This window comes from Scyliorhinus canicula, chromosome 10 (genome assembly GCF_902713615.1).
Source record: "Scyliorhinus canicula chromosome 10, sScyCan1.1, whole genome shotgun sequence".
NCBI classification, from domain to species: Eukaryota; Metazoa; Chordata; class Chondrichthyes; order Carcharhiniformes; family Scyliorhinidae; genus Scyliorhinus; species Scyliorhinus canicula.
The window spans coordinates 108,564,705-108,577,832 of NC_052155.1; the positions used below are offsets into that span (position 1 = coordinate 108,564,705).

General features: G+C 44.7%; 1 protein-coding gene across 1 annotated transcript in view; it reads left to right on the forward strand.

Annotated features, from left to right (window-relative positions):
* The window catches only part of LOC119972134 (centrosome and spindle pole-associated protein 1), a 354,916-nt gene that overhangs the window by 309,432 nt on the left and 32,356 nt on the right, over positions 1-13,128 (forward strand). Inside the window, exon 24 of the mRNA XM_038808467.1 lies at positions 9,028-9,154. Within this exon, the coding sequence (XP_038664395.1) occupies positions 9,028-9,154 (127 nt within the window). The remainder of the gene's footprint in view (positions 1-9,027; positions 9,155-13,128) is intronic.

The following is a 13,128-nucleotide window of genomic DNA, read 5'->3' on the forward strand; positions in this document are numbered from 1 at the left end:
ATTTGAGGTTATCTCATGGAAAAGTTTAAACCGTGCACACTTCCAAATACTACCTTTTCCCAGTTCACTTTTGCCGGCATTGTGAGAGACAGTTTACTTCAAAAATGATGAACCAGTTTATTATTTCATAATTCATATATTTTTAATCTAAAAAAACATATAGCAGTTGTAAACATTTTGAACTGGGGAAGGCAAATTTTGCAGAAATGAGAAGGGACTTGACTGAGGTGGACTGGCCAGCATTGCTAGAGAATAAATCTGTGGAAATCCAGTGGGACGCACGAAAAGGAGAGATCCTAAATGTATAAAGCAGACATGTCCTCTCCAAAAATAAGAGTGGTGCTGCCAAATCTAGATCCCCTGGCTGTCCAGAGGAATACAGGGGAAAATCAAACATAAAAAGGAAATGTATGATAGGCATAAAGAACTAAGCACTGCAGATAGCCTAGGTGAGTATAGAAAGTGCAGGGACGAAATCAAAAAGGATTTCCTTCAGTTCCCCCTTCACGCTGGACCCTATGTATCCTAGTTTTTCTGGAAGGTTATTTGAGTCCTCCTTGTGAAGACCGATCCAAAGTATTTGTTCAACTGGTCTGCCATCTCTTTGTTGTCCATTATGAATTCACCTGATTCTAACTATAAGGGACCTACATTTGTCTTCACCAGTGTTTTTTTCTTCATATATCTATAGAAGCTTTTGCAGTCAGTTTTTATATTTTGTGCAAGCTTACTCTCGTATTCTATTTTCCCCTTCCAAATTAAGCCTTTGTCCTCTTCTGCTGAATTTTATAAGAGCATGAAAAAAGATTAGCAAGTAAAGTTAAAGATAATCCAAAGATATTTTACCAATATATTAATGATTAATCTTTTTTCATGCCGTCTCTTTTATTTCCTATTTGATTTAATCACTGTACTTTCTATACTCATCTAGGCTATCTGCAGTGCATAGTTCTTTGTGCCTATTATATGTTTCCTTTTTCTGTTTGATTTTCCCCTGTATATCTCTAGCCAACCATGGGGAATCTAGATTTGGCAGTACCACTCTGATTTTTGGAGGGGACATGTTTGCTTTGTACATTTAGGATCTCTCCTTTTCCATAAAAAAAAGGTGAGTTAAGGAAAAAGTGGGACCTGTCAGAGATTGAGAAGGGAACTGCAGGAACGGTTTTAAATGAATATTTTGTCTCCTTGTTTACGAAGGAAATGGGTGATGCAGATATAGTAGTCCATGAAGAACAGTGAGATACTAGATGGGATAATCATAAAGAGAGATGAAATACTCGAAGGATTGAAATCCTTGAAAATTGATTAGTCGCCCGGGCCAGGTGGATTGTTTCTAAGGCTTCTGAAGGTCAGATGCTCTGATGATGATTTTCCAATTCTCACTGGACACAGGGGAGGTACTGGAGGGCTGGAGAAATGCAAACACGGTACCATTGTTTATTCAAGGAAATGCCGAGCAATTATCGGCCAGTTGGTCTTGCATCAGTGTGGGTAAATTAGTAGCATCAATTCTGAGTGATAGGATTAACTGTCACAAAGAAATGCATAGTCAGCATGGATTTGTTAAAGGAAAGTCTTGCCTCACAAATTTGATCAAATTCATTGACAAAGTGACAAAAGGGTTGATGGAGGTAGTGCAGTGGATGTGGATTTTAACAAGGCGTTTGACCAAGTCTCACATGACAGATTTGGTCAAGAAAGTGAAAGTCCATGGGATACAGGGCAATGTGACAATCTGGATTAAAAATTGGTTTAGGAACGGGAAACAAAGGGTAATGGTCGATGACTGCCCTTGCAATTGGAAAGTTGTTTCAAGTGGTGTTCCACAGGGCTCAGTTTTGAGACCCTACTGTTTGTGTTATATATTAAAGATTTGGGCGTGAACATGGGGAACACGATTGGGAAATTTGCAGTCAACACAAAGATTGGCCGAGTGGTGGACAGTGTAGAGGATAGCTATAATCTTCAAAACGATATAGATGGATTGGTGGAATGGACGATAACGTGGCAGATGGAATTTAACACAGAGAAGTGTAAGGTCGTGCATTTAGGGAGATCAAACAGTTGTAGGGAGTACACAATAAATGGGAATATACTAAGAGGGTAGATGAAATGAGAGATCTTGACGTACAGGTAGACAGATCCCTAAAGGCAACAGTTCAAGTAGAAATGGTTGTTAAGAAAGCATATGGAATGCTCTCCTTCATTGGCAGAGGTATAGAATATAAAAGTAAGGATATATTGTTATAATTGTAGAAAACACTGGTGAGGCCACAACTGGAATATTGTGTGCAGTTCTGGTCGCCACCTTACAGGAAGAATATTATTGCTTTGGAGAGAGTGCACAGGAGGTTTACAAAATGTTGCCAGGGCTAGAAAAGTGGGGCTAAGAGGAGAGATTGGATAGGTTGGGGTTATTTTCCTTGGAACAAAGAAGGCTGAGGGGTAACTTAATTGAGGGGAAGAGATAGGGTGGACAGGATAAAATTGTTTTCATTCATGGAGAATTCTGGAATTCTCAGATTCATGATAAGAGACAGAAAGTGTAGAGGGGACATGAGGAAGAACGTTTTAATGCAGAGGGTAATCTGGAATTCACTGCCAAGGTGGTGGTGGAGGCAGAGACCCTAAACTCCTTTAAAAAGTACCTGGATATGCACCTTAAGTACTCTAAACTACAGGACTATGGACCGGGTGCAGGAAAGTGGGATTAGAAAGGGCTCCTGGGTTTCGTTGGGCTGGCATAGACAAGATGGACTGAATGGCCACTTTCTATGTTGTAACTTTTCTATGATTCTACATAGGTCGATTAACTGCCATTATTTCCCCCAAAAACCTACATGAACAGTCATTGTCCCTCCTGGAATTCCAATCTCTCTTCACCGCGCACTCTTCACTTCCCAGATCTAATTTCCCCCTTCAATATTCACTTAATTTACAGGAATCCTGCACCTCTCTGAGCTTCACCCCATTTCACAATTTTAAGTACGCAGACATGAGGAGAATATGCAAACTCCACATACACAGTGGCCTGGTGCCGGGATCGAACCCGGGTCCTTGGCACCGTGAGGCAGCAGTGCTAACCACTGTGCCTCCATGCTGCCCAGGAAACAAAACTTCTAAAAGGATTGTGGAAACAACAGAATGTAAGATCAAACGGGGAAAATAGATTTAGTAAACATTGAGGACTGAATTGGGATTGTAGCTGTGAGATCTTAAACAAGACAGTATGGGTGGAACCAGACATATGGGCAACAGTTTTCTGTCACCTTCGGAAAGCACAGAGCATTGTATGGTAGTGCTACTGGAATTTTACTGGAACCTATAAGGACTGTTGACATCAAAAAGGGTGGTGGTGGTGGGGAGTGGGGGGTAGATCTGAGTTTATTTAAACCAACATCTTTGAAGAAATGTTTTGAAAATACTGTAACTGTGTAAAGGTGTTGTGTTTTAAGTGTTATTTTCTTTTTTCTTCTCAAAAATATTTAATATGTAAAATCATCACAATTGATCTCAGAGACACTTTTATCTTGACTTTAGAAAACTCCTCATTAGAGACTAATTGCAAAGTTGTTCTGGCAGCTGATTCAGGTTTCCCTTTGGGATTTGGGTAATCTGGCACTTACCATCTGTCATGCCATAACATCCTTCATAGAATCATAGAGCTCTACAGGTCAGGTAAGGACCTCCGGCCCATCACGCCTGCACCGGTCAAATTCAAGTATCTAAAAATTCTCATTCCATTTTCCAGCACTTGGCCCAATAGCCTTGTATGTTTTGGCTTCTCAAGTGCACATCTAAATATTTCTCAAATGTTATGAGGGTATCTGCCTCCACCATGCTTTCAAGCAATGGGTTTCAGACTCCCAACATCTTCTGGGTGAAAAAGATTTCCTCACAGCCACTCTAAACCACCTGCCCCTTACCTTAAATCTATGCTCCCTGGTCATTGATCCCTCCACCAAGGGTAATGGTTTGTTCCTATCTACTCTATCTAAGCCCTTCATAATTTAATACATCTCAATCATGTCCCCCTCAGACACCTATGTTCCAAGGAAAACAATCCCAGTGTATCCAATATCTTTTCATAACTAAAACACTCCAGCCCAGGTAACATCCTGGTAAACCTTCTCTGCATCCTTTCCAGTGCTATCACTTCCCTCCTCTAATGTGGATTCCAGAACTGCATGCAATACTCTAGCTGTGTCCTAACCAACATTTTATACAGTTCCAGCATAACCTCCCTGCTCTTAAACTATCTGCCTCAACTAATAAAGGCAAGTATACTGTCTGCCTTTTGAACCACTTGATCCACCTCTCTAAGGGACCAGTGTACATGAACACCAAGTGTTAGAGGTGAAAATATTCACACAAAGGCCTGAGTATAAGTAAAAAAGCAGTTTATTGTATCAAAATTCTGTGAGAAAAAGGCCTGAGACTCCGCAGCCTATTGACAGCACCTTTTCTCACTTCAGCTAAGGCTCACACGGGTTAATTTACAGATTCAAGGGGCGGAATTAGTTGTATTCTCATTTACATACAATCGCGTCACACTTCATTACATGCAGTCAATCAATTTTCCTAGCATCCCAGTTATCACATATATGGTTAAGTGGGTGTCGTCTTACCCGTGCCTAACTAAAGGCAAAAAAACCATAATGGGAGTTATGTACAGGCCTCCTGACAGTGGTCAGGACCAGGGGCACAAAATGCACCACGAAATAGAAAGGGCATGTCAGAAAGGCAAGGTCACAGTGATCATGGGGGACTTCAATATGCAGGTGGACTGGGTAAATAATGTTGCCAGTGGACCCAAAGAAAGGGAATTCATTGAATGTTTACAGGATGGCTTTTTGGAACAGCTTGTGATGGAGCCCACGAGGGAACAGGCTATTCTGGACTTAGTGTTATGTAATGAGTCAGAATTGATAAAATACCTTAAAGTAAGGGAACACTTAGGAAGCAGTGATCATAATATGGTAGAATTCAGTTTGCAATTTGAAAGAAAGAAGGTAGAATCAGATGTAAAGGTTTTACAGTTAAATAAAGGTAATTACAGGCGCATGAGGGAGGAACTGACGAAAATCGACTGGAAGCATAGCCTAGTGGGAAAGACAGTAGAACAGCAATGGCAGGAGTTTCTGGGAGTAATTGAGGACACAGTGCAGAGGTTCATCCCAAAGAAAAGAAAGGTTATCAGAGGGAGGATTAGGCAGCCATGGCTGACAAAGGAAGTCAGGGAATGCATCAAGGCAAAAGAGAGAGCCTATAATGTGGCAAAGAGTAGTGGGAAGTCAGAAGATTGGGAAGGCTACAAAAACAAACAGAGGATAACAAAGAGAGAAATAAGGAAGGAGAGGATCAAATATGAAGGTAGGCTAGCCAGTAACATTAGGAATGATAGTAAAAGTTTCTTTAAATACATTAAAAACAAACGGGAGGCAAAAGTAGACATTGGGCCGCTCCAAAATGACGCTGGTAATCTAGTGATGGGAGACAAGGAAATAGCTGAGGAACTTAATAAGTACTTTGCGTCAGTCTTTACAGTAAAAGACATGAGTAATATCCCAACAATTCAGGAAAGTCAGGGGGCAGAGTTGAATATGGTTGCCATCACAAAGGAGAAGGTGCTAGAGAAACTAAAAGGTCTGAAAATTGATAAATCTCCGGGCCCAGATGGGCTACATCCTAGAGTTCTAAAGGAGATAGCTGAAGAAATAGTGGAGGCGTTAGTTATGATCTTTCAAAAGTCACTGGAATCAGGGAAAGTCCCAGAGGATTGGAAAATCGCTTTTGTAACCCCCCTGTTCAAGAAGGGAACAAGAAAAAAGATGGAAAATTATAGGCCAATTAGCCTAACCTCGGTTGTTGGCAAAATTCTAGAATCCATCGTTAAGGATGAGATTTCTAAATTCTTGGAAGTGCAGGGTCGGATTAGGACAAGTCAGCATGGATTTAGTAAGGGGAGGTCGTGCCTGACAAACCTGTTAGAGTTCTTTGAAGAGATAACAAATAGGTTAGACCAAGGAGAGCCAATGGACGTTATCTATCTTGACTTCCAAAAGGCCTTTGACAAGGTGCCTCACGGGAGACTGCTGAGTAAAATAAGGGCCCATGGTATTCGAGGCAAGGTACTAACATGGATTGACGATTGGCTGTCAGACAGAAGGCAGAGAGTTGGGATAAAAGGTTCTTTTTCGGAATGGCAACCGGTGACAAGTGGTGTCCCGCAGGGTTCAGTGTTGGGGCCACAGCTGTTCTCTTTATATATTAACGATCTAGATGACGGGACTGGGGGCATTCTGGCCAAGTTTGCCGATGATACAAAGATAGGTGGAGGGGCAGGTAGTATTGAGGAGGTGGGGAGGCTGCAGAAAGATTTAGACAGTTTAGGAGAATGGTCCAAGAAGTGGCTGATGAAATTCAACGTGGGCAAGTGCGAGGTCTTGCACTTTGGAAAAAAGAATAGAGGCATGGACTATTTTCTAAACGGTGACAAAATTCATAATGCTAAAGTGCAAAGGGACTTGGGAGTCCTAGTCCAGGATTCTCTAAAGGTAAACTTGCAGGTTGAGTCCGTAATTAAGAAAGCAAATGTAATGTTGTCATTTATCTCAAGAGGCTTGGAATATAAAAGCAGGAATGTACTTCTGAGGCTTTATAAAGCACTAGTTAGGCCCCATTTAGAATACTGTGAGCAATTTTGGGCCCCATACCTCAGGAAGGACATACTGGCACTGGAGCGGGTCCAGCGGAGATTCACACGGATGATCCCAGGAATGGTAGGCCTAACATACGATGAACGTCTGAGGATCGTGGGATTATATTCATTGGAGTTTAGGAGGTTGAGGGGAGATCTAATAGAAACGTACAAGATAATGAATGGCTTGGATAGGATGGACGTAGGGAAGTTGTTTCCATTAGCAGGGGAGACTAGGACGCGGGGGCACAGCCTTAGAATAAAAGGGAGTCACTTTAGAACAGAGATGAGGAGAAATTTCTTCAGCCAGAGAGTGGTAGGTCTGTGGAATTCATTGCCACAGAGGGCGGTGGAGGCCGGGACATTGAGTGTCTTTAAGACAGAAATTGATAAATTCTTGATTTCTCGAGGAATTAAGGGCTATGGGGAGAGAGCGGGTAAATGGAGTTGAAATCAACCATGATTGAATGGTGGAGTGGACTCGATGGGCCGAATGGCCTTACTTCCACTCCTATGTCTTATGGTCTTATGGTCTTAACTTCATACAGAAGTCATTCAAGACTAACAATGATGTCCTGTCTGCAACTGGTGTCCTTGATCTTATTAAGGATACATAGCATTTCTTGTTCTGGGAAGCTGTTATCAGCGGCTGTTGAAATACTCCCTAGGTTCTCATGAGGTAGTTTACACAGTTTGTAACTTAGTTTAAAGGAAAGTGGCTAGTTCAGCCATTCTGTGTCTTTTCTGATATTAACAAGCATTGTGTATACACTATTTCTACAAATTGCCTCTTCTAAACAGGCATCTAAGCATCTAGATTATCATAGAATTTACAGTGCAGAAGGAAGTGATTCGGCCCATCGAGTCTGCACCGGCTCTTGGAAAGAGCACCCTACCCAAGGTCAACACCTCCACCCTATCCCAGTAACCCCACCCAACACTACGGGCAATTTTGGACACTAAGGGCAATTTATCATGGCCAATCCACCTAACCTGCACATCTTTGGACTGTGGGAGGAAACCGGAGCACCCGGAGGAAACCCACGCACACACGGGAAGGATGTGCAGACTCCGCACAGACAGTGACCCAAGCCGGAATTGAACCTGGGAACCTGGAGCTGTGAAGCAATTGTGCTATCCACAATGCTACTGTGCTGTCTCATCAGAGCTATTCAAAAGTAATATAGGAGCACAAATGTAGTTACAGGGCCACCTATAGTTTATATCATAGTCCAGTATTACAAAATGCCCTCCAACACCAAGGTTTCTCAGATCCTCGGTGCTTCCAAGGGTCTTGCCATTCATCATGCCTTGTCTTGTTTGTCCTGTCCAAGTGCATCACCTCACACTTATTCGGATTGAATTCCATTTGCCACTGATCAGCCCATCTGACCAGCCTGTCTATATACTCCTATAATCTAAAGTTAACCTCCTCACTATTTGCCACCCCATAAATTTTTGTATCATCTGTGTATTTACTGATCAACCGTCCTACATTTATGCCTAAATCATTTACTTATATAAAGCGCAAACAGCAAGCCCCACAACACTGATCCTTGCGAGACCTCACTGGACACAGGCTTCTAGTTAGTAAAACACCCTTTGACCATCACCCTCTACTTCTTGCCACTCAGCCATATGTAGATCCAATTTTCCAAATTTCCTTGGCTGACATGGGCTCTTGCCTTCACTATCAGTCTCCCATGTGGGACCTTCTTAAAAGCCTTGCTGAAGTCCAAGTAGAGTACATCAAATGCATTTCCCTTATCTATACTTGGTCACCTCTTCACAAAACTCATCAGGTTGGTCAGGCATGACTTCCCCTTAAATCCATGCTGTCTGTTCTTGATTAATACATGCTTCTCCAAATGCAGATTAATTCTGCCCTCTCCGAATTGCTTCCAATAGTTTCCCCACCACTGAAGTCAGACTGACTGACCTGTAATTTCTTGGTTTAACCTTTCCTCCCTTCATAAATAATGGTACAACATTGACTATCCTCCAGCATCTCTCCTGTGGCCAGAGAGGAATTGAAAATTATTGCCGGCACCGCTGCTATTTCCTCCATTGCCTCACTCAACAGTCTAGGATACATTTTATCTGGCTCTTGAGATTTATCTACTTTTACACCTGCCAGATGACTCAGAACCACCTCTTTGCTATGTGTTGAACCTTTCTGTGCTCATGTTTTCTGATATGTTTACCTCCATAAATGATTGTAGTTGAAGGGGTGAAAGAAATTAGGTCGTGATAAGGACCTGTATAAATGCAAGTTCTTTGATTTTTATTTGTAATTTGGACTATTTCTACCTGTATTTTGACAGAGGAAAAGAAAGATATAATTAGTGAACTGTCAGCATTGAGGAAACAGCTACGAAGTGAAGAACGGCGTCTTGAAGGGCATTTTCAAAATGCTGAAATGGAAGATGATGCAACATTTACTATGGCCAAGTAAAAAACAAAGATCATATTTCAGTTAACTAGATTACAGCATAAGAAATGGGAGCAGACCATATGGCCCCTTGAACATTTTCTGCCATTTAATATGATTAATAATCTTTATTATGTAGGCTTGCATTAACACTGCAATGAAGTTACTATGAAAATCCCCAAGTCGCCACACTCTGGCGTCTTTACAGGTACACTGAGGGAGAATTCAGAATGTCCAATTCACCTAACAAGCACATCTTTCGGGACTTGTGGGAGTGAACCGGAGCAACCGGAGAAAACTCACGCAGACACTGGGAGAACGTGCAGACTACGCACAGATGACCCAAGCCAGGAATTGAACCCGGGTCCCGGGCGCTTTGAAGCAGCATGCTAACTACTTTGGCACAGTGTCAGCCAATGAAAGTGGGGAATGTGGGCATTGTTTCCACTACCTCTCACATGCAAAGAGCGAGCGCTCTACCATTTGAGCTATTCCCCAGTCAGCCTGATCTTCTGGCTGGCCTTCTATGGCTGATCTTCTGCATCAACTTCACTTTCCTTTCCACTAATCATATTCCCAGATTCCCTGAGACACCATAGATCTATCTCTGCTTTGAATGTACACATGATGGAACATCTACAACACTATAGGGTAGAGAACTGCAAAGATTCACAACTCTGAGTGAAGAAATGTTTCCTCATCTCAATTCTAAACAAACCCGAAATAACCCTTTATCCAGAGACTGCCCTGTGTTCTATATTCCCCAGGCATATCCTTTAGGCATAATTTTCCATTTAAGCGGAGCACAGACCTCTTACACCGCTAACATAGAAAATGTTTAAACGATAAGGGAAAAGGACAATAAAGTGTTTATTATTTTACCTGCCCAAATGCATAACACTGCAATTTTCTAAGTAAGTATAATTTTGCAGTCAGAAACCTAGGGCGAAATTCTCCCCTACCCGGCGGTAGGGGGGCGGGGGGTCCCGGCGTAGCGGAGTGGCGCCAACCACTCCGGCGTCGGGCCTCCCGAAAGGTGCAGAATTATCCACACCTTTAGGGGCTAGGCCCGCGCCGGAGTGGCACCCGCTCCGCCGACTGGCGCCAACGGCCTTTGGTGCCACGCCGATCGGCGGCTGCTGACATCACCACCGGCGCATGCGCGGTGGAGGGGGTCTCTTCCGCCTCCGCCATGGTGGAGGCTGTGGCGGCGGCGGAAGAAAAAGAGTGTCCCCACGGCACAGGCCCACCCGTCGATTGGTGGGCCCCGATCGCGGGCCAGGCCACCGTGGGGGCCCGCTCGCGCCGCCAATCCCGCTGGCACAGAGGTGGCTTAAACCACGTCAGCGGGAGAGGCCTGACAGCGGCGGGACTTCGGCCCATCGCGGGCCGGAGAACTGCCGCGGGGCGCGATTCCCGCTCCCGCCGATTCCCGGGTGGCGGAGAATTCCGGCCACGGCGGGGGCGGGACTTACGCCAGCCCCGGGCGATTCCCCGACCCTGTGGGAGGTCGGAGAATTCCGCCCCATATCTCCTTATGCACCAACATTCACCTGTAGCAGTCAAGCATTGTCTGCAGTCCTGATAGTCACAAATTTTTATCATCTGCAAACTTGCAGATGCTGCTTCCAATTCCTGCATTTGGATGATAAAATAGTGGAGAGAAGTGTTCCGAACACCAATCCCTGTAGGACCGGTGACCAGTGCCAATGCAGACTCAATTCCATCCACGATTATTTCTGCCAATTGTTGTCCTTCTGTTCTCAATCCTTCTAAATATATTGCCGCTGATATGACCTTGTAGTAAAACTTGTATGTGGTTCTTGGTCAAAGCTTTTTTTTTTTTAAATGTATTTTATTCCAAACTTATATTAAAGGTTACAAAATATAAACAATTGGGGATGCAAACTCCCCAACGCACAACTATACAGTTTGTACAAATGCTTCCCTTTTTCACTGCCTTCTTACCCTGTGCCCCCCCCCCCCCCCCCCCCCCCCCCACTGCACCTGGCCAAATGCCTTCTCTGCATCCATGGGCACCACTATCTCCGGTACCTGAGCTCTCAACGGGGTCATGACTACATTTAAGAGACTCCTTATATTACTAGAAAGCTGCCTGCCCTTTACGAAACCTGTCTGGTCCTCTGCAACCACCCCCGGGACACATCCTTCCATCCTTCCTGCCACCAACTTAGCCAGCACTTTCACATCTGTATTTAACAGCGACATCGGCCTACTCAGCCCACATTCCAATGGGTCTTTCCCCTTCTCTGTGACCATTGCCTGCATCATCTTCTCTGGCAGCTCCCCCTTTTCCAATGCCTCATTAAACGCCACCAAAGAGATGTGGCGCCAAGTCTGTCACAAACTCCTGATAGAATTTCACGGATAATCATCAGACCCCGGGGCCTTCCCTGACTACATACCCCTTATACTGTCCAGTACCTCCCCCAGCCCCAAGGGCTCCTCTAGCACTTGCCTCTTCTCTTCCTCCAACTGTGGAAACACCAGTTCATCTAAAAGTAATCCCATGTCCCCCACTTTACCCCTGGCTTGCCCTGTACAGCGCCTTATATTAATCGCTAAATGCCTCGTTTATCTTCCCTGGTCCGATACCACACTCTCTATCCCAATCCATATCTTAAATATTTCCCTGGACACGACCTGCCTCCATAGCTGATGCTCTAACATTTGACTCGTCCTCTCCCCGTATTCGTACTGCCCCCCAATTGCCCTACGCAGCGGTCCTACCGCCCTCCCCGTCGTCACCCTATCAAATTACCCCTGCAATTTGTTCCTCCTCACCAATCCCTCCATGGTGGGTGCCCTCGAGTACTCCCTATCTCCATCAACTATCTCATTCATTAACCGTTCATATTCCTCCCTCCTTTCCCTATCCGCATGTGCCTTGAACGAGAGATTCTCCCCCGGACCACCGCTTTTAGTGATTCCCAAAATGTGGCTGCCGACACCTCCCCGTTTTGGGTCAATTCCACATAATCTTTAATCACAGCCCGCACTTTATCGCAAAACCTCAATCTGCCAACAACCCCGAATTGAGCCTCCATCCTGACCTCTGCTCCCATCCCGCTCTAAGCCGAATCTCCATCCAATGGGGTGCAAGATCCGCGATTACTATCCCTACGTACTCTGCCCCCTCCACCCCAACCGAAACCTCCCATCTCACCACAAAAAAAGTTGATTCTTGAATACATCCTATTAACATGTGAGAAAAAGGAATACTCCCTTCCCACTGGGTTCTTGAAGCGCCATGGGGCCACTATACCCATCTTTTCCATAAACCTCGACCTATCTACCCTCGGCTCTGGGACACAATTAAAATCTCCTCCCATAATTAACTGGTGCACGGCCAAGTCTGGGATCGCTGCCAGCAGCCCCCCATACAACCTATGGTGCAAACCAATTCGGTGCATATACATTGACCAGTACCACCGGCATCCCCTCATCAAAATGGCTACTTTGAATCAAACCCATTTCCTTTCTTAGCTCAACCTGGTCCTTCACACGGAGTTGCAGAAAGAGCACCTCCGCTTTTAAACTCCTTCGGTGCATAAAGACCCGAGATCTTTTCACCAGTCCATTGAGCCCTCGCACGCTCCATGTTATAAGCCGTACCAGAGCTTACATTTCCATTCCCCTACTATCCACCATCCTCACCTTTTGGTTCTACCCCTGTTAATTTCACCCTGTACCTGACCCATCCAATATGGCCAGTTTCTCTGCCCTTTAGCATGTTTCTTCTCCAACCTCACCGTGTCGCATCTCCTTCCCCCCCCCACATGCCACTCTCTCGGCCTTCTCTCCCACCTCACTTCCATTCACCAGCATTACCTGCCAGCGTGGCAATTCCTGCCCAAAGGCTCCTCCTACTGACCCCCAACCCCTCCCACACCCTCACCTCTTGTTCTGTGAAGAAGGCTCCCTGCTGACGACCCCCTCCCCCACCCAAACAAACACTCATCTCGAACCATAG